The 21,634-nt window shown below is 40.8% G+C and overlaps 2 protein-coding genes across 11 annotated transcripts in view; one reads left to right on the top strand and one right to left on the bottom strand.

The window, feature by feature from the left end:
* BCAR3 (BCAR3 adaptor protein, NSP family member) overlaps nt 1-12,838 on the top strand; it is a 115,367-nt gene extending 102,529 nt beyond the window's left edge. For all 7 annotated transcript variants that reach the window (XM_056356104.1, XM_056356102.1, XM_056356105.1 and 4 more), the window contains 10 exons: nt 1,236-1,364; nt 2,469-2,911; nt 3,513-3,613; nt 5,427-6,064; nt 8,670-8,785; nt 9,601-9,772; nt 9,948-10,071; nt 10,884-11,096; nt 11,902-12,068; nt 12,548-12,838. In XM_056356104.1, coding sequence (XP_056212079.1) covers nt 1,236-1,364; nt 2,469-2,911; nt 3,513-3,613; nt 5,427-6,064; nt 8,670-8,785; nt 9,601-9,772; nt 9,948-10,071; nt 10,884-11,096; nt 11,902-12,068; nt 12,548-12,574 — 2,130 coding nt within the window. In that variant the 3' untranslated portion in view covers nt 12,575-12,838. The remainder of the gene's footprint in view (nt 1-1,235; nt 1,365-2,468; nt 2,912-3,512; nt 3,614-5,426; nt 6,065-8,669; nt 8,786-9,600; nt 9,773-9,947; nt 10,072-10,883; nt 11,097-11,901; nt 12,069-12,547) is intronic.
* Nucleotides 12,839-13,223: 385 nt separating this feature from the next.
* FNBP1L (formin binding protein 1 like) overlaps nt 13,224-21,634 on the bottom strand; it is a 59,540-nt gene continuing 51,129 nt past the window's right edge. For 2 of the 4 annotated variants that reach the window (XM_056356111.1, XM_056356112.1), the window contains 5 exons: nt 19,044-19,153; nt 18,313-18,445; nt 17,743-17,837; nt 17,131-17,279; nt 13,224-16,745 (listed from right to left, as the gene is read on the bottom strand). In XM_056356111.1, coding sequence (XP_056212086.1) covers nt 16,567-16,745; nt 17,131-17,279; nt 17,743-17,837; nt 18,313-18,445; nt 19,044-19,153 — 666 coding nt within the window. In that variant the 3' untranslated portion in view covers nt 13,224-16,566. Of the gene's footprint in view, nt 16,746-17,130; nt 17,280-17,742; nt 17,838-18,312; nt 18,446-19,043; nt 19,154-21,050; nt 21,066-21,634 lie in introns of all 4 variants that reach the window. The other 2 variants (XM_056356115.1, XM_056356110.1) reach the window with 2 other exon arrangements.

Raw genomic sequence — 21,634 nt, 5'->3', positions numbered from 1 at the left:
CTGCTTGGAATTGCAGGGAGGATTGTTGAAAGAAGTGCTAAATGTATGCCACCTGCTCCCACGGTCGGGTGCTGTGAGTACTCAGTACGAAGAAGAAAATGCTATAGGGAGCAGTATTCACAGAAAGCATAGGATCGGTGGGCAAGCATTGCCAGTTCTTTTTTTAAATAATGCATGTGTTGTGTGTTTACCTCAGCGTGCTCTCTCCCTCTCTTTTTTAAAATGCACTTTGTTTTAAGAGAGGGTATACTCTGATTCTTTGTTCGATGCAGAAGATGTTCATTGCAATGAACCTGTTCCTTTTGGGTATGTTAGGCTTTTGAAACTCTGCAGCAACAGTAAAGATGGGCTGGAGCCTTGTAATAAATTGGAGAATGTAAGGAAGCCCAAAGACTTCCCTCTGCTGAGTGCTTATGAATGAGTACGTGACAGCTCTCTAGAGAAGATACTGCACCTTACTTTGGTCGCAGCACTGCATGTACAAGAAGGACTAATGAGCTAGAGTAGTCTACCATGGAAGCTGTACTCCAAGAAGAGATGAAGATGGAATTTTTCCAGAAAGTCCTGTAGTAGTTGTATAGGAGTGATGGAGATATCTCCAAGCAGATCTCGTGCTTTTTGTGCTAAGGGGCAGCAGGAGCTTTTTTTCTCTTAAGAGTGGAAGGTCTTGGACATGCAGGTTTAATGACCATTAGAAGCAAGCCCTTTAAGGTTGAAAATTTACTTTGGCAAATTGTTTTTTAGTGCAACAGAAATATTGAACAACTATCTATGTCTAGGTTAGGCTGTGTTGATGCATTGGGAATATTCTTAATTGGATTGTTTCATCCATCCAGTTGGGGGTGGGGAGGGGGAAATCTGAATTTAAAACAAAAGTTTAAACAGAAGGAAGAATATTGGAGCAGGGCATTTGGGTCCAGCTCCATTTTTTTGCAGTATAGTTAGAATTCTTATTGGGAGAGGAAGTAAGAGAAGTGACTTTGTAGGTGTGTCATTGTTAGCTTGGTGTACAGACAGAACACTTTGCCTCTGTTCCGTGCAGTGTATAACAATCACGTTATCTCACCGAATGCTGGATTTTGCAGATACAGTCTAGAGAGCGAGGCCAAGCCAGCCTGCTAAAGCAGCACCCGCATTCCAGCGGCTAGTGCAGATCATGTGATGGATGTTATAACCCAGGTAAAATGTTAATCACTAAACTTGGCACAGTTGAAGCTTTTAATCTTTTATTGTAGTTTTCTAGGGAGAGGCAAGTTATGGACAACAGCCCAGAAAAACTGAAGAAGGAGTTAGAGGAAGAACTACAGCTAAGCAGTGAAGACTTGCGTAGCCATGCCTGGTACCATGGACGTATTCCTCGGCAGGTACGTGCCAAATCTGCTTTGAGATTTATAGACAAGCAGAGGTGCACTAAAGTACTATACACACCTCTGATATCTGCATTAACTCTGTAGAAATGTAACGCTTGTCTGTGTGAAAGCTATGGTATTTATCACAGCTTGGCATAAAACAAGGTTGAGGAGGGGTTCAGGGCAGACACTGGTGGAAAAATACAGGTATTTCAGGACTTGTGTTCACTGAATAAAGGTGGAACTGGAATTTAAGTTTTATTTGAGAATGCCTTCCCCACATATTGGTCAGACAGGCTGACATTAATTTGGTTCAGTATTCTTAACTGAAGTGAAAGTGTTCTTATTTTCTTCCTTGAATTTGGGGGAGGAAAAAAACAACCACAACAAAATCTGTGCAGAAACGTGATTTTGATCCTTACAGATGTAGTTACGAACGAGCTCACACTGTCGCTGGGTTGGAGCGTAGGTTCCCGGAGCAGCTGGAGCTCCCCCGCGGACCTGCCTCCGCAGAGCCCCGGCTGCCCTTCACCGGGCCAGGGCAGGCACAGCAGCCGTGTGCGCTGGCTGAAGGTTAACTGCTAGATGTGCAATTTATCATATCAAAGGACTAACTCAAAACAGAAAAACAGGGTTTCTCTGACTCTTCTAGTACAGTGCAGTATTCACAAAGAATAAAAAATGAAAGCTTCTGTCACTTCAGGTAATAACGAAGGACAGTTTCTGGGGTCCTGTAGTAGTAGCTTCTAAACTTCAGTGTGATTGTCTATTCAGATGCTTTAAACTCTAAAATCCGGAGTCATTGCTTTCCCTTCATGCCTTCTTTTCTATTGGTGAACTAGAAGAAATATATATGCAAGGGTGGGTCATGCTGCTAGGCATTTTCCAAAAAGCGCCTCCAGCTCTGTGCTATGGGATGAGCTATTAATTTTAGAACTGAAGACATTGTTTTTCTACCACACTTCATGCTTTGCTTTGTATTTCTTGCTTTGTCTGTCCTCCCAGAGCAGCCAAATTAAGTCCTATGTTTAAGAATATTTTGTTGCAATGTGCTGTTTGACCACTTGTTTTCCGATTCTGAAAGCATATTTTTTTTTTATAATTTGTTTTTTCTCAAAGGTGGCAGAAAGCCTGGTTCAGAGGGATGGAGATTTTCTGATTAGGGATTCTCTCTCGAGTCCTGGGAACTTTGTTCTTACCTGTCAGTGGAAAAATACCTCTCAGCATTTTAAAATCAACAGAACAGTTCTAAGACTCAATGAAGCCTACTGCCGTGTTCAGTATCAGTTTGAACTTGAAAGTTTCGACAGTATCCCCGGCTTAGTTAGATACTATGTTGGGAATCGCACACCAATATCAAAGCAGAGCGGAGCAATTATTTTTCAACCGATCAACAGGACCGTGCCTCTCAGATGTCTAGAAGAAAAGTATGGTGTAACTCCAGTCCGACAGAGAGAGTCAGGTATCCCCGAAGGAAAAACAGAAACTGCAAAAAGGTTGAGCCTTGGTGTATCCAGCATGCAGTCCCCGGAGCAGAGCATACCCAGAGGAAATCTTCTGAGGTACTTTAATTTTGCTGTTCTTATGGAGGGAAATGAGGTAACTATCAGCCCCTGCTGTAGGTGATGTGAATTTTGACTCTAATTTTAGATGGAAGACTAGCTTGAGGCGTGTTTTAGGCCCTGAAAAATCCTTTGCTAAAAATCAGCAAATCCACAGAGCAAGAGCAAATGTAGACTCTTGGAAGCACAACAGTGGTGCAGCTTGTTCTGCAGCAACTTGGCAAGTTCTGACTATTATGAGATGAAGGATTAAAATAAAATCTTGCTGCTGTCCCAGAGAGGTCTGTCTTTCCATATTTGACTTCTGCAATAGAAATACCGTGTGGAATAATGGATCCTAATTTCAGTGTCCAAATCTAATGTTTGATTAAAAATTCTCAACATTCAAAGAAACACCCTCGCAAATGCTGCAGGGTCACATATGTTATCGCCCATTTCATTGCTACCACAACAGCATCAAGTACCTTTTATTCTTATAAGCTGCCCAAGTGGAAGGTCAATGATCCTTGCCCTGGTTATGATATGTTCTGGCAATTAGGTACGTGTGTTAAGAGTGTTGCATATATTGACATGTTTTTGTTTGCATTGTTGTTTTCCCTAGAAACAAAGAAAAAAGTGGTAGCCAGCCAGCTAGTTTGGATCACGTTCTGGAGAAAAGATTCCCTTTGAAGGCTCACCAGTCGGAGAGCTATCTGCTGATAGGTATGTTTTGTAATTAAATGTTTTGTGCTTATAGAAGTGCCCAGGTGCTCTGTTGCACTTCAGACCAGAGTGAGTCTGTTGAGTGTTCAGAGTACCGTGTATACAGTTATATTTAATGGCCAGTGCCAGCTGTGTTAGCACACTACTGCTCTTTAAGCCATTGGGACAGTTTTTTATTTACAATGCACCAGCTGGCCGAGTACCTTAGCACACAGCAGGCTTCCACACCAAAAAAATGTCAGCTGCAGTTGGCTTCACTGCCCCTTTTGACAAAATATTACCTTTCCTGCTTCACAAGAACTGCCTTGTTTCACTCCTGTCATTCTGACAGAAGTCTAAGTAGAAGCCGTGCTTCATGGAAATCATGGTAACTGCTTTTTTTTTCTTGGTAAATTATGCAGATGTGGCAGTGTTCCTCACCAGGAGAAAAGCACTACCACAGCTTTTGTACTCACTTCTGTCCATCCTTTTCTCCCCATTTCTCTTCCCCCCTGGCCCCCATCCTTTTTACTTTTCATTCCTTTTGCTGCTGTCTGGTTCCATAGCCCTCTTATTGCCTTCCTCCAGCAATACAGGGTGTACCAACACTTGTTGGTTGTTGACCATAGCTTTTTCTTTCTCACATTTTTCAGAGGTTTAAGTAATCGTTTCCAAACTAGCATACTGCGTAAGGAAGCTTGCAGTGATGCATCTGTTCCCATGTGTTTGACTTCTAAGGCTGCTAGTTATTTTGAATACAGTAGCTGTTAAAACTTAGAGTGTTTATTGTGGAAAGACTTCTCAAGACAAAGATAATATTAAGTATTTGTATAGTGAGACTGTACTTTGGTAGAAAGGGTGTGCTCCCGTGTTTAACAGTGGGAGGGACAGACATTTGTAAAACAAGTTTCTGGCCATCTGCAGTTGAATTGATTATTTTATTCAAATCCATGGCTGCAAAAACTTTTCTTTTGGTACCGTAACGGTTAACGTGAAGAGTACTGCTGTGCCTTTTGCCATGGGGTCCTTCAAGCAGGTTCTGGTACCATACTGCTTATGAGTGGCGACAGGCTGCGATTTGCAGATTTTGTTGTCTGCGTGAATTGATAGCCAGCTGGAAACAAGCAGTGAAGCCCACATGATGCTACTGGCCGCTTCGCTGTAGACACCTGCAAAGGCACTGGGAACTGGAGATCGGGAATGTCCAATATAGGGCTCAGTCCTGTATTGGATGCCGAGGTTTGCATATGCAGTGAGTACAGGATGAGGCATAAATACACACAAGTATATGGATGTGTTTCTCCAGCTCTTCAAGTCAGCCACTGTTTAGCAAAAAGATTAGCATCCCTGAAATTCATTCCTTCCATACCTATTGCAGGTTCAGGCTTGACTTCGGGAAGTTTTTTCTTTCATCTCAAACTTGTCATTCTCAGAAATGACTCATCTTTTATGTGGTGTGGCTGGAAGTTTCTGTTTTTATAGCCTCGATCAGGTTACAAAGGAACCTCCTATTCCAAGCCATGGAGACTATCCAGCACTGACAGTATAGCTTATGTATGCAGCAGGGACTGGAATTTTTGTCAGCGTTACCACAGAATAATATTATGGTGCAGCTGTTCTGTGTATTTGGGATTTCAGGAAGATCAGCAAGTGAATGGAATTTGCTGGCTAGTTTGTTCCACAAAATATAATTTCATATACGTTTTTGTCAGTGAATAATTGACATGATCTGACCATTATTTTCCTCAGCAAGTAGCATTAAGAGATGAACCCTGGGACAGGCATCAGGATTGGTGTATGTTTTGACCTTCCAAAATACCATTTTCCCGTGCAGGTTCAAGACATCCACCTCGATCACCTCAAGCAGATGCAGACTCCTGTCCAAGCTCTCCTGCGTTTAGAACAGGCAGTGAACCTTCTCTAAGCCCCACCATTGCTCAGAAAGTCACCTCTGAGTCACAAGTAGGGGAAGCTCTTAGAGGATCAGACAGTCAGCTCTGTCCGAAGCCTCCACCTAAACCCAGCAAAGCATCCCTGATAAAGCCCCCAGATTCTCCTTCGGCTTTCCACAGTTCAGAAGGACACTATTGTGAACTAAGCCCTGCCAGAGATCCTGCAGCAACTAAACATTTAGGTCAGAAAAACAGCTACGTGGAACATCTGACACGGAAGGAGAGGGGAACACACTCATTCAGGAACTCTGAAACAAACTATTTGATCCTGGAAGATGACCCTACAATGAACTCTGCAGATCCTTTACAAGCTTCAGCTGAGGTGGCGGAAGGGGACAGCATCTTTTCTGCACCTGTTTTTGAGATGGTGTCCAGTTTTAAACCGAATGATTTTGAATCCAAATTACTTCCTCCTGAAAACAAGCCATTGGAAACATCCATGTTAAGAAGAGTCAAAGAGCTTTTCACCAACAACAACCCAAAGATTATTGCACAGCACATTCTTAGAATGGACTGCAAGGTAAAAAAGATAAATTAAGAATTTCTTGCCTTTTATTTTATATTGTGCAAGTTTAGGCTTCTTAAAGAACTGATTTGAAGAGATTAATGGGTAGATTTGCAGCTAATGTAATAAATGAATTGCTTGCAGGAATTTTTAGGGTTGAGTTTGTTCCCCCCTGCCCCCATTTGAAGAACAAGCATGTTAACAGACTCTACAAACTAAAGGTCTCCCACCATCCTTGACTTCAGACTCAGATTCTCAGTGTTCCATACATCTTTTTAATCTCTGATCAGTTGCTGTGTATCTGTGATTCAGCCTTTCTTCTGTACTGGGGGAAGAGCTGTGGGAAGAACTACTCGTGCCAGGAAATAGCTAGTTAGCTTACAAGGGCAGACAGGAGACCGACATCACCTGGCTGCCATACTGCTGGCCATAATATACGGTGTTCCATGGAACTAAATATATTTAAACTTCTAAAATTAGCTGCCCGTCTAATCTTTGTCCGAGTCTCTTACAGCTGGGTAGGTGGCATGGGAAAACAGCTCACAATGCTCCTGCATTTCTCTGTATTGCTAGTGGAATTGTTTAGAAGGATGTAGAAATACAAAATACTTTGGACAGTGCAGACTTCATTCAGCTGATAGGGCTTGGAGATCAGCTGTTGAATCAGAAATGTGGAAGCACAGGAAAGGTCGTCTCCCCATGAGGTGATGACTTTGTGCAATAGAAGAAATGCCGCTGCAGTTGCAGCTGCACTACTTTGCTGTACCTGCCACAGAGCAGCTGCAGGAGCCAGGTGTCACGGGGCCACACGGGGCTACTTACTGGGCAACTCCATCGCAGATAGGGAAGCGAGGGACGGTGGTGCTCCAGAAGAAACGTGTGGGGAGCACTCTGCTAGTGCTGCTGCACCGATGCACACGTGGGTCTGGGAAGGGGGCAGCTCCCTGGCGCGGCAGCAGGATGAGCGCGTGTGCGAGTGCAAACAGCAAACACAGCTTCTCTCCTCAGTAGCAGGGCTGGCTGCTGCCCAGGGAGGCTTCGTGCAGACACGGTGACTCAGGAAATCTCAGCTCCACTCTGCTTGGTCTTTTCACAAGTGACAGACCGTGGCGTCTTTACTATGGTTCCTGGAGTAGTAAGAGTGTTCTGTGACATTTTAGTTTCAGCATTCACCTCAACCTAGTAACAATAACCAGAATGACTTTTAATATATTGTTGAAGAGTACGTTGCTTGAAGGCATAGGATATGCATGCCTTACAGAAGTAGTAAGCGTATTTATATATCTATAAAAAAGTCAATTAGCTCATTATTAGTCTACTTATTTTAAGTCCTATAAACTTTGGAATGGGCCCAAGGAAACTGGCCTGCTGGAAGTGTGGGAGCCTGTACAATTAAGTCACTGGAGTGTTTTACAGAAACAGAATTTGGATTTTGGAACAGGAATAGTAGCTAGCTGGGACATTAAGAGAAATCTATTTTATCTGTATCTCGTGCTGCTGAGAGGCAGTGACTGTCATTCGTTGGTAACTGGTTGCATCCGACTGCACTGATAAGAACTGCATGATACAATGAGATTGGCATGTGAACTGGGCCAGAATAAATGCTTCCTACGGAGATCTGTGATAAGGCTAAAGTTCATACGTCTTCTGTGGCATCAGTAGCCCAGTTCACCTTTTAAATAATGACATTTCTAATAATGAAAGCAGCACCCATATGGTAAGTGATAGAGTATCTGCCACTTGCATGCCTGAGAGGGCTCTTTGTGAGGAAGGCGTAGCAATCGGCGTCTCCAGGGGCTTCGCATCCCTCCTGTGTCTCTACGAGTGAAACAGGTTTCTCTGCAGTGCTGGATTTTGTACCGGTGAGGCTTGTTGTGTGGCCTAGATTGCTTTCATCTCTTCATAACCGAGAAAGCCTGCTGATGGGTGTATCAGAAAACAGCACGCAGATTGGTAAATGTGTCATACGGGCCTTAAACGAGCAGGTAATCTCACATTACCATATTAATGTGGTTTTGCTTAGAATTAGCATATTTAATTGTTATTGATATAAGCATGAGCTAATACTGTACATTTAAAAAGGAAAGACAAATTGGTGAGGGTGTCAGCTTTCACATACCAACTTCATTAAGTGCTCAGCATTCAGTGTCCTCCTTAAAGTGTTTTTATTAATTAATCCTTATGAGGACATTGTGGTATAATCCAAAAACATTCTGAGCAGTTGTCTCTTCAGAAATGAAGGCGGCGAAGCGAGTTTGTACATCTTTAAGGCCAGAGTGCACCACCCTGACGATGGTCAGGCCACGAGAGCACATTTCCTGGAGCTTGTGTATGAATCTTCTTCTGGAAGTGGAGAGCAGAAGCTCAACGAAGCACTTTGGTCACACCTGTTACACGTTTTCTGATGGCTGAATCATGCAAAAACCCCTCCCACTTTATTGGTTTCTTTCTGTAAGGCGCTGCATGCGCCTAGGTTCAGTTTCTCTTAATGACTGTATTCTAATGTTGCATGCTGTGCACTTGGCTTTGTAGCCCCTGCACTAACCTGGAGGACTTCTATGTGGCTAGGGTTGGTTGGTTGAAGTTGGTTTCAAAACTTGTGCGCTTTTGCACTTGACAGGTGGCGAGGATACTAGAAGTTTCTGAAGAAATGAGGAGGATTATGGGAGTGAACTCTGGTCTGGAACTGATTACCTTGCCTTACGGACATCAGCTGCGCCTTGACCTCATTGAAAGGTGAATGTTCCTGTTACTCATTTCCAGGGCAGATGGCCAGGAGATCAGAGCATTGCTATGCTGCACTCCAGATTTCCTCAAAGAATGCTCTCCTGCACGTCTTCTGAATTCATGTCTACAGAAGATAATTTAGTGAGGTGGCATATTAACTTTTTTTGCACAGGAAAAATTCCTTAAGGTCATGGGGCAACTCCATGCATGTAACATAGGAAAAGGGGAACTGTAATGAAAGCAGGGTCCTTGGAGCTGCTGAACACTTGTTAAGTAAACAGGTAAACTGAAGTTCAGGGGACCTATAATGTAGCTGAGCATTTAAGTGTGTGTCGAAGAGACTGAAGGTAGCAGCCTCCTGCAAGTGGGGAAGAGGCTAGAGGATCTACTAAAGCAAAAAATCATTAGCAAAGCTTTCTGTACGAGTTAAGGGGGGAACAATTAAGGTCTTCTATCTCTGATCTAGTTTTTCTGATTCAGATTTCAGTAGTTGTGTTGCTGAAATTTAGGGGGAAGGCCCCAGGATTTGAATGTGGAGGACAAAGGAAACTGGGGCAATTTTCCTGGAAGTGTTCGTACATTTGTTGCTTGAGCAGAATTTTGTACAGTAGTAATATCCTAAGAAAATTTATTAAATTCAAAGCCAGTATCTATTCCATATAATTCCATTACTGCTTTTGATACAGAGATGTTAGTAAGTTCGCTGCGTGCACAAAGATATTGAAATACAACTTTGAATTGATCTCCTCTGAATGAGTGTACAGCATAATGTATTATTAAATGTCATAATTTGTAACCAGGAGTGTGAATTGTTTCACTTACAGGCACAATACCATGGCGATAGGAATAGCTGTGGATATCTTGGGTTGCACAGGAAGTCTAGAAGATAGAACAGCAACATTAAACAGGATCATCCAGGTCGCAGTGGAGCTGAAGGACTCGCTGGGAGACTTGTATGCATTTTCTGCCATTATGAAAGCACTGGAAATGCCACAGGTAAGTATCTGTTTCTCTTTATGTTGCAAAATATGGAGGAGTTTGATGGCTTAATTTATGCAGTTTCTTCAAGACGAAAGAGATCAGCAGAACAGGAACTTCATCACTGGCAGTGTACTCTTCCTGTGAACGGCTATGGAGACAGTAACGGGTATTCTCTATTTTGTCTGAACAGGTCACTCGGTTAGAACAAACCTGGACCTCTCTAAGGCATCATTATACCCAAACTGCCATTACGTATGAAAAACAGCTGAAGCCATTTAGCAAAGCTTTGCATGAAGGACAAGATGAGTGGAATAGTGAGTATGAGTGACACTGGTTTCTGTTTAGCCTTTTAACTCTCCCACTCCTCATTTATTGCGTAGGGAAATGAGAGAGCTGTTTCAGTAACCGTGCATCACATGTTAAAAGGACTGTGTAAACTTGTATAAATGCAGTGTAAGACAATGAAAGAGAAGGCAACACTCCGCCAGCCAAACATCAGCGTGTGCTGGTGTGCACGTACCCATGCAGAACAGAAGATCCTTCCCAAACCCATGCTCCCTTTTTGTGGAGCTGAAACACTCCATCATCTTGCCTCAAGGACAGGAAAAAAAATCATCTTCCTCAGAGCAGAGTTACTTCTGGCAGATCTGCTTTTTTATCTGCTTTGCCTGTTGATCAGAGGATGAATCCTCCAGTACAAAGAACAGGTTAGTCAGATACTTCCTCTGACCACATCAGGTGCTCCTGCATCAGATGCTTTGCAGCTGTAGTCTCCAAAAGAAGGGTGCAAGGTGGAGATGGAAGACTTTTTAGCCTCTCAGAATTTACTGGAATGACCCAGATATTAAATGTGTTTAAAATCTTTATGCCACTGACTTGTAATTCAGCAGAGCCTTCTCCTGTAGCAAATAGTTTTCCAACACTAATTTGTCTTGGCCTTCTCCCCCAACTAGTTAGTTGGAAACCGGTAGGACAGGTATATCTGAGGTAAGCTGTTAATCTGAAAGATGGAAGACAAATAGTAGTTTTCAGCTTGGAAAAGAACACTGCAGCTACACTACCTCCTTCAGGTAGCAGGTTTTCTTAATGTCTGATGATCTGTTTTGTTTGTTACTCTCTATCCCAGAGACCAGCAGCGTTCAACAGACCAACGTAACAGTGCCACTGCTGATGCCTCTCATTACCCTGATGGAGCGACAAGCTGTTGTTTTTGAAGGCATGGACCTGTGGGAAAACAGTGACCAGAGCTGTGAAATAATGCTCAAACACTTGGCTGCGGCCCGTCGGATAGCACAGAATGCAGAAATGTACAGCCTGACCGCAGAACGCATGCTGGAAGGTAAGCAGCACCAGCAGGCAAAACCGCTGCACGTCAACAGAAAGTGTGGGTTATGGCTGAAGAATAAGATCTCTAAGTGCCACTGAAAGTCAGTGCAAGAAATTCTTGCCCCGTTTCGTGGGAGCTGAGATAGTGGCAAATGTCCTGCAGGAAACTCAGCCTGAGGACAAGGTCAATATTCTTTAAAAGCAGACAGTAAATTATTTGTCACTACAGTTCTCCAGTGAGCAACAAGCATACACTTTTGCTAAACATACTCCCGACTCCATACATTGACCCCTCTAGCAACTGAACAGAAGTACAGTAAGCAACAAGGATAAATTCCTGTCTTCTGTTTAAATATTTTTCTCTGGTTTTTGCTAATAAAACACCAGCCCTCATAATAAGATTCTTTACAGCAGTCAAGATCAACATCGAGATCTTGACAGCTTGCAGCCAGGAAGCAGCAACATACTTTAAGCTTGCAGTGAAAAAGTTGAGGGGAGAGAAATACAGGTATTTCTGCAGGCAGCATGTATACTTCAGTAATTCTATTTAAGTTTGGGTTGTAATGACAATTCTAGACCGTTAGACTTGAGCAAAGGATCGCCCATCCCAGTGTCCCTAAAGCCATTTGTGTGCTATTAGGAAGTCACAGATGGAAAGGATTGTCACTGTTTACTTGTTAAAATCATTGTGCAAAAGAAACCCAGCAGACTAAGCTTATCTTTTTTGGAGGGTTGGAGAGAGTACAGTTGAAGTGCCATTTCTTCTGAATAAAAAACTTGCCTGATGCTGATATTGTGGGATTCTTCTTGCTTACTAGGTTTCCAGCCAGATGAAGAGATGAGTGAAATCTTCAAGACAGAATTTCAAATGAGATTGCTCTGGGGCAGCAAAGGAGCACAAGTTAATCAAAATGAAAGATACGAGAAATTCAGCCAGATTTTAACTGCACTTTCCCGAAAACTGGAACCTCCTCTAGTAAAGCAGGTGGAACAATTAAGTATATAGGACTTTCTAAACACTATTTAAATTATATACTTGAAATAACCTTAGCTTTCTCTTGGCAATTTGATACTGCACAAACTTCTTGCATTTCACAAGATGTTTAGAACTTTTAACTGCACAATGCACACTTGTTTTAAAACTACTGATTTCTAAACAAATTATTTATTTACTGTGTCACCATGTCATTTAATGATCCCCTTAAACAGTTAGGTTATCCCTGTAAGATAGTCTTACAGCTTTTTGTATTTCCCCAGAATTGCAATGTTTTGATAATGCCTAGGAGTAAGGGCATTGGCATCTTAATATTAAAATGAAGCAAACAGTGTATATAAAATGATAGATTCAGTATGTGACATTGCAGAAAATTTGTTGTACAATATTCCTTTAATGAATATAAAACATTGTACATAGAATTGTGAATTAAAGTGTATCTTTATGCAAAATAGTTTGCATATTTGCAGGTTGCAGAAATGATCCTGTATCTGTGACCACAACAGAAGGCTCAAATATCCCAGGCACCTATGAAAGTAGAAAATTAGTTCTATATGTGTTGGGACAACTTACGGTTGGTTTTTTTTAAGACAACATCTGTAGTACTTTGGCTTTTGCTGGAATCTGCGCAACAGCTACGGTGCCAGGAATGAATGATGAAATGGCAAGAACAAACAATCCAGAGAATTAAAATGCTTTCAGATATGAGTAAATGTGGGTGTACGTATATATTAAAACTTGCTTCATTTACTGAGGTGAATCACTGTGGTAAGTAGTATTTTTTTTTCCTTTGGATGAAGGCAAAGCATAAGCTGTTAGCGCTTTTCATAGGAAACCAGCGTGCATGGTGTTGAGCAGCAAAGTCCACTTTGTCACACACAGAATTGGTGTACAAGCGTTATCCTCAGAAGTTGTATGAATTTTTAAGCAAGAACTATGATTAGAGCTGCACGTATTCGTTGTCAGTAAGCCTATTTCTGCAGTGAGATGGTATTTACAGCATTTGAAAGTATTTGAGCAAGCTAATGACAAAACCAACACGGTAGTATCTGCTCCACCCATCTACAACCATCGCAGAGGTGCTGCCACCGTAAGAAGAGGTAAGTCTCTTTGTCTTTCTTAACAGAAGACAATCAGGGAAGCTAATTATTTAGACCATGAAAAGATTTTTTTTATTCCAGGAAAATATTCTCAACAGAGAACACTATCTTTAAACAAAGCATTTAACATTTAGGAAATCAACATGTGCACAAAAAGGATTAAAAATTACTGGAAAATGTAAGATTCTTTAAGACAACTCACATTCAGAATTTTAGAATAAGTGACTTATAACTAGCTGTGCAAGTACAAATGTTTTTTTTCCTATGTTTAATAACCCTCATACAAGTTGCACTATCCCTCATGAAAGCAACCTGCCTCCAAAGGAAGCAAATCCTGGTTTCAGAAAAACAAAAACAGTAGCGTGACAAGAACATTTAGTCCTTTACCAGGAAGTGTTATTACTGACCTGCAAGGCTGTTAGCCAGGCAAACCGCAGGCCCTTTAGCAGAAAATACACAGATCACATTTCCTCCTTTTCTCTAACTTTTTAAAATAAAAAAGCACTAGATAAAAAAAAAAAAACAAAACCAAAAAAACCAACCCCAAAACCAAAAAAACCAACCCCCCCAACAAAAAAAAGCCCACCAAACCCCCAAAATACCCCAAACCCAAAAAACTACCTAAGTAGTTTCGTCAGTATTGAGTAATGTCACATTATTATATAAATAACCCTGTATACAAGCTCCAAAAATCTAAAATTTAGAGTTTAATAGCCCCCATAATACACTAGGTCAAGCTGTGTAATAGTGGTATACATAACAAAAGGAATAAACCTCTACACAAGTCACTCAAATTCAGATTTACTTGTAGTACAGTTCCTAATAACACTGAAATGAAAAAGAATCCAGCACCGCTGCATCCAAATATTGCTTCAGACCCCAGAAAAACAGGATGTTTTGATTATTATTTCATTTCCCCAAACAGCAGGTGGCTGGGTTGACAAGCTTGCTTGATACAAGTATCCCTCCCCCCAACATTTCCAGTCTAATTCTTATCACCCTATTAAATCAGATATGATGTACTTATTAATAGGACCACAAATGGGAGGCAAGACAACATAAGCCATAGGGGCACTGCAGACAACTATATTTACACGTATAAACATATGCAAATTTCAATTGTTTACAAGTAAAAGTGCACATAGATCATTACGAAGTATCACTTGAATTTCAACTGGTCCATACAATGAAGCATCACCCAGAAATGGACTAGCACTGCAGTAATTAAAATTGGAACTTCATAGTGAAAAACTAAAAGACAGTTTCCATAAAAATATTTAAAAAAAATATTGAAGTCAAATGAAGAGATACACGTTTCAATGTATAAAATTCACGATGCACCATGTATCCAGTAAAGTAGAGCTCTAGAAAACACCTACCGTGGCTACCTCAGCAGCTGCAGCGCTGTGAAAAGAGCTGAGACACAAAGCCCTTTGTGGGATACTGTAAGTGGTAGTGTTGGCAAACAACAGGTTTAGGCACTCTAGTTTAAGGCAGCATTTGAATGGCAAGTGGTTGACTTCTGAAAACAGTCATTAGCTTGCAGTGGTGAATCTCTGTGGTGGTGGTTCTGTTCCAGGTTTTCAGTGCTCCCAACAGGTTACTGAAGTGCCGAAGATGGACCACAGTTCTAGGAGTTTCTCTCGATTGCATTGTAGGCTAGAGCTGAGATGGATCATTTCCCCAAATCAACACAAACACGTTACGGTCTCTTATCAGTTATGCCAAAAACTGGAATGTAATGATGGTTGCAGTGGTATAGTTATAGCAGCATACATGGATACTGGGATGAAACTCTAGTGCTGAAGATACTTAAAGAAAATGATTTGTTACAAAATAAGACAAGCAATGATGGCAAAGTGTTACGCAGACATGCCTGACTGGCCTAGGCATGCAGGAGGTTAACGGCGAGCATGGAGGTGGCACAGGCAGACTGACAACTGACACATGGTTCTAAATGACCGCCAATTAAAATGAGTTGGAAAGGAGCGTAACTGGGATAACCAAAACACAGCACAAGCTAAAAACCAGTTTGTGCATCTGGGACAACCTAGGACAATAAAAACAAAGCAATTTTAGGAGCAGTAGCCTTTTAACTCTGGTAATGGAACTCTATATTTTCCTGCACAAATGGAAGAATTTGTAATACATCTTTACCTATGTATGGAGATGCTAAGATGTTAGTGACTAAATGTATGTCTGCATGCATTCATGCAACTAGCTTTTCCCCTTGGGCCTCCCCGTCTAGTACCCCACCCCCACCCACCCCCCAGCAGCTGCATGTAACCTCCTTCAAGATCTCGCCCATTTTCTCAGAAACCCGCTTCAGGAACCTGCAGTCCAAGAGGAAAAAGAAAAGAACAAAGTTACTGAAGGCCTTTAGAAGACAGAGAAGCGTGCTCAGTTCTAACAGGCCATTCTCGGTGGCTGTACATTAGCTTTGTACCTAATTCCACAAACTCATTAGAAACACGGGCCACAACTTTTAGATCAGCTGTTTTTCTAGTCATCAAGTAGTGCAACGCAGCTTCCAATCCTCAGTGATTTAACAGTGAGGGGAATTACTGTACATTTAAGACCTCGATTTCAAACTAAACATGACGCAATTCAACGACTTAGCTTACAGGCACAGATTAAGAATATGGAAATCATTCCCTTTTCACAGGCCTCAGTAAAACATCAAGCATTGCACGTGATCTCTTTTTTTTGTTTGTTCAGGATGCCTAGAGTTAAAACAAAACGACGAAGCTGTGTCCAATACACAACGTTCTACATTACAGGTACTAAAAAGGAAGGAGAGGCAGGTCAGCAGACTTTCTGTCCTTAATCATAATGTTTTTTCCTGAGTGTTTTTGTTGAGCTTTCAGAATCAGAAAACATTTTCCTGTTTAAGAAGTGAAAGCTGCCAAGTATTTGCTAAGGAAGGAAATTAATAATTTTCAGTAACTGAGTTCAGTTAGTTATTAGAGGAAAAAACCCTCTGTTTTAAGCATGTAGTTTAAGTCATAAAAGTGGGAAGAGTAAATCTTAAGAGATTTATCTCTAAAACTAAGTATTTTTTTCAGTTCTCTATAAAACCAAGGTATTCTATAGAACAAGCAAGAATCTTGGTCTTTTCCAGTTTAATAGTTGAATGGAATTTAGTGCTTTGTAAAGCAGAAGCACCTAGATCAGTTAAACAAAGAAGATACTGGTCAAAATTACAGACCAGTGTCAGATGCATAATTTAATGTGGTCATCTCTGAAAAAAACTATAGCAAACTCACATTGCAAACAACAGACTATTGCTGACTTCTGACATTCTAATGCTTTCCGTGAACCTGTGTAACTTCCTGGTTTTTCTGCTATTTTCCCTGGGGAATGTACAACCGAAAGCTGCCAGTTTACTGTTAGATATAGGTTACTGCACCTTTGCTGTTTTTCTCTAGCGTTACATCTATATATGATGTTGGCACATAGCCTTCCTCTCCGTTATGTCTTCGAGCTCTCGTCCACCCATCTCCTTTGTCCTCCTCGATGATGTACAAAATTTCTCCTTCTTTCATTGCTAGAGTGCCTTCATTGTGACCTGGGAAAAACGAGGCAAGGAAGGCTCAATGTTCCGACAGAATTTCAAGTCATCTTTTTCCCAGGGCATAGTTTCCAGATTGTATATAAACAGGAAGAACGAAAAATCTGTGCACGAGAACATATGGTCAGACAGGCTTACAGACAAAAGCCTAGCCCAATCTGCAAAGCTAAATATTTGCCAATAGCTGTGCGAGTATTTATCTTAAAACAGCACAGAAGTACCGCCCATGAATTCAAGTGACTTATAAAGTATTTCCACTGATCTTAAAAGCAACTAGTTGCTCATACAGTTCATTTACTTGAAGTCATTTTACCTGTCTTCTCTAGAACAAACAATCCATGCTGTATAGTCAAGGAATCACCGTGCATGTTGTTAACCTTACCATCAAACGGATATATGGCCTTGCAATGTCCTATAGCTGGTAATGGATCGTCATCTTCAAACTCATCGTCAAACTCATTGGGATGTGCATGTTGCTGTGGCGGGCCTCGCACTTCCTGGTTTGCATCATCCGTGTAACTCCCTTCGGGGCTGAAACGCAATGATTGCGGTGTGAGGACGCTCCGGAGTTCCTGGCTCTAAAACTCAGAACATCCGTGGATATCGCTCCGGCAACGCCTGTGAGCAGGTTTTATATTCACTGCTGGAGGTAACAGTCTGAAAACACTGATCTAGCAAAGGCCTCACTGAACTCTGCTACAAAAACAAACACAAATTTGACATACCTGTCTCCGTAGAAGACTGGTGAGCTTTATGCAACAGAGTAAGACAGTTCTAAAAGGCACTGCTGTTTAGGGTGTTTCAGTTAGACTCGCCATTTTTTTTTACGTTACCATAATGACATGAAGTGACCTCTAGGATTCGAAACCAGTAAGATTTTCCTTTAGAAGGACATACACTTTCAGAGGATAAGTAACAACCATCACCAACTGCTAACTATCAAATAGACATACTGAGTCTAGCTTAGGAAAAGCAGTAGAGACAGAATAGTGACCTCTCTCTGCCCTGTGTTACAAGGTGGTTGATGTCACTGCTGTGCCGCCTGTCGCTTCGGGCTGCTACTTTACCTTCAACTTCAGAGAGCCAGGCCTTTGGGAGAAAAAAGATAAATACTGGTGTCAAAGAAAACTTGATTCTAAACCTAAAAATACCATTTAACAACGCACTTCACTGCATACAGTTTACTTGTCAGTACATAGCCACACAGAGACTGCATTCACATGTGAAGTCTCACAATTCCTTCACACAAAGCATAAACATATCCCTCATGCTTAGCCTATACTCCATACCAGTTTTAAGGAAAAACATAATCTTTAATCATGTATCAATTTCAGAATAAGTGACTAATAAGAAATTCTTCTGAACAGTTTACATCTTTAGTAACGTACATCCTTATTCTAGCTACATGAACATACTTGAAAATACAGCACTCCACAAAAAACGTATCAGGAGCACTTTCTTAAATCAAGGAGTTTTTCTGGGTGCTGTATATAATTATAACCCATATGGCAAACTACAATTTTACCACTAATTTACATTTTCCAAGGAATTTTTTTAGTCTAACCTCATTCTTGTGTATTTCCATCCGAAGACGGTCCATGTTGCTCATAGTTTCAGTTAATTTTGGTTGCAGACTGCCTGGATCACCCATCTGGGGATTTTTTTCATAAACATCCTTCATCTTTATGAGGGCATCTCTAAAAACATTCAAAACCCAGCAATAATTATAGAAGTTACATACACCGGTACTGATTCATTAAAGCCAAAATAGTGTTTATGTGCATGAGATCCTGACCCATGATTCAATTCTGAGCACAGATGTGAGGAACTACTGCTCCGCCCCCCTCCCCCCACCTAAATCCTTTCCCCTTTCTGTCATCCTAGCACTTTGCCTTTCCCGTGTTGTGCACAAGCACACAAGGACTCCGTCAACTTCTCTATCCAGTCTAAATACTGTTTCCCATGGGTTTTGTTATATGCAATTTTCTAAATATTAATAATGTTCTTGATGCACGAAGTTGCAGCTCTCTTGCTCAACAGATCTACACATTAATTATTTTGTTTAGTGCATGCTTATACATCCAATGTTTCCTCTGCAATATTAGAATCAAAATGTGGATTGCAGTAAAGCAGAGGAAGCAATGCCAACAGAACCTACACGCAATAAACCACGCACTAAGATGTGTGTAATAGCCTGAACTAGTATATTCTCTCCTAGCTTCAGAGCACTGTTGGCTTCTCTTCTTCAAAAGAATCAGCCAGAGAACCAAGACAAAATCCAAAAAATGCACTCACTTTTGGTCTGTTTCCTTCTGTAGTTCTCTGTTAAGTTCATCGATTCTCTGTTGCAGTTTCTTGCGTCTTTGTTCCGGAGGGAGATGGCTGAAGTCTTCTAGTGCAGGGCCCTGCAAGTAGAACCACTGTTAAACAAGTCACAGACACGCACCCGGACAGCTGAGCTGACATACCCACACATGGACAAGTGTTCACTGGAAGCAAGATGGACCTTCTTAAAAATTCTACTCGACACACAGCTCTATAAGACCGCAACAGAATAAATGCACATTCTTGCTGCCACATCGCAGTCATTCATTCAAGGTTCTTTCTGCCTTCTGTAACAGTCGGCTCACAGATCTAATTCAAAACTTGGAGACTTAATTACTTTTCTGAAAAGCTGAGCCATGTACCTCCTGTTACATCCACTGCACTTAAAACAGATTTAGAAAGGACAGAATTAATTACTACAGAGCAATTTCAGTCAGAACAAAAATTTAAGATGTGTGTAGGGTAGGTATGTAATTGATTCTTTCTCTGGAGTGTGTGTTCTATGGTGATTTGGATGCTATCACAAGAAAATTACTGTATTTTGGATCTTCATTCCAAAGTGCTCTTACAGTTCTCTTTCTGAAGTTCAGCAATCTTGCTAGAAAACAAATTAAAACTTACATGTTTGTTTGATGCATTTTACCTCAAGTAAAACTAGTTCATAGAGCACAGAAAAAGCCTCTATAACATCAAAATTTTGATTTAAATCTATTAATCTGAATCAAAACTTGCTCAAATGGTCCAGGACACCTTTTTCATTACAAAAAATAGTGTTTCAAAACAAACAAAACCCTCCAAAAACCTTAAGACTACCTATTGTTATAAGCCAAAACCTGCAAAGGTTGGATTGCAAACTTGTGCCAGGATTATAAACAGAATGGAAGGACTTGGGTGTGAAAAGCACAGAAAGAAATTTTTATGCATCTTCCGAGTTTGTTATGAAAACTCTTCTCCTCAGGGTGACAGACACCAACAATGTTAAGAAGGAACTATGGTACGTGTCTTAGTGACAGAAGGTTAAGTTACACTACTTGTGTCCTGTTGCCTAAGAGAGTTGGTTTTAGCACAAGAAACCCGCTTGCCATTACAGTAACCCTCCATGGAGGCGAACTGGCCTGGACAGCGTTTCTTCTGTCAAGAAGAAACTTGACAGAAATTCAGCCGTCGAGATTCTGACACAAGCAGCCTTAGGCTCAGGTGCAAAGTTTCTAATTCCCCCTTCCTAGGATCTCCTTGCGCCTCAACCTCTTGGTTCTTTTGCACTTGCAAAATCATAACCTCGCTGCTTTTTAAGAAGGGAATACAAGACACAATAAAAGGAGGGAAATCAAGATACAATGTTTCCAAAATAAAGCAGCAGTGTTTCTTTCTGGAGGAAAAAAAGTAATTAAAATCCTTTCAGGTGCTGTAACACACTACAAAGAAACAAAAAGACAGTCACATCCCCTGTATCGCTCTTCCTTACAGGTCAGGTAAAACCAGAGTATCCTACAGCAATAATCAGAAGAACAGAGGTTGTCTTGTGAATTTTACTGGTTTACTCTGCAAAACAACAGTATTAACGTGTGGGTTTCATTTAATAGAACGTCTTTCTAGCAAGTCTAAACATAAAGGATCATCTCCCCTGCAATATTTCTCCTTTACACAAGTTTTGTAATTGTTTCCTATACCTATTCTATGCTGCTTTAACAATTTTCCTGACAAAGAAATCACCAAGTATTTCCATCACGACCAACTCGTGAATACTGGTCAACCCTAAAATCCCAAAATCCCAGATTTAGTTGCAGCCAGATCACAAGTTTAATTATCTTACATTTAAGCATGGATGATTAAGACGACTGTGTATATGAGTGGAAAATCTGAAGATGTATTTCAGCACCTGACTTAAAGCAGTTATGATATGGCAACACTTTTCAAAAGATTACTTTCATGCTATCTTAGCAGAAGTACAGCAGACAGATCAGCACACGGGCTTACCATCTTCACCGACCACTGCACAGTTCATTTGAAAACAGAAAGAAACGGGAAATTATTCACGTGCAACGACTAGTTACTAAAATAATTAATGCCTAAAAAATCTATCTTTAAAATATTACTTAAGGATTAAGATTTCAATTTATAAAAAACGCATTTTACTATGAACATAAGAAAAGCAAAATACAATAATCAGAAGTGCAATTCTGCTTTAAAAGTTACTGATTTTAAAAATTACTAGGTGATAACGGGTAGTTTAACTCATGAAATACTAATACACAACTTCATGAAACTACTTTTGAATGTCAGTGTTTTGAATAATATGCTAAATAACTTCTATCGTAGGAGAAGAAACACACAGCCAACTGCACAAAATAGCAGAATTTGATGATGATGAAAGACTGGTCAGCCATATGCAAATAATTTGTTAAATCCACTACTGTCACTTTTACAAACATAATTTTTACAATGTATTTACTTCACTATCACGGTAGCACAACAATAAACAAAGATCTTTTTCAAGTTTAGAAGTCAGTAATTCTACTTTCTGAAAACAGCATTTGGGTTATTGCTGCTATCCTAGAAAT

This window comes from Falco biarmicus, chromosome 11 (genome assembly GCF_023638135.1).
Source record: "Falco biarmicus isolate bFalBia1 chromosome 11, bFalBia1.pri, whole genome shotgun sequence".
NCBI lineage: Eukaryota > Metazoa > Chordata > Aves > Falconiformes > Falconidae > Falco > Falco biarmicus.
Note: the sequence above shows the minus strand (reverse complement) of the source record. Positions and strands in the feature narration are given on the sequence as shown.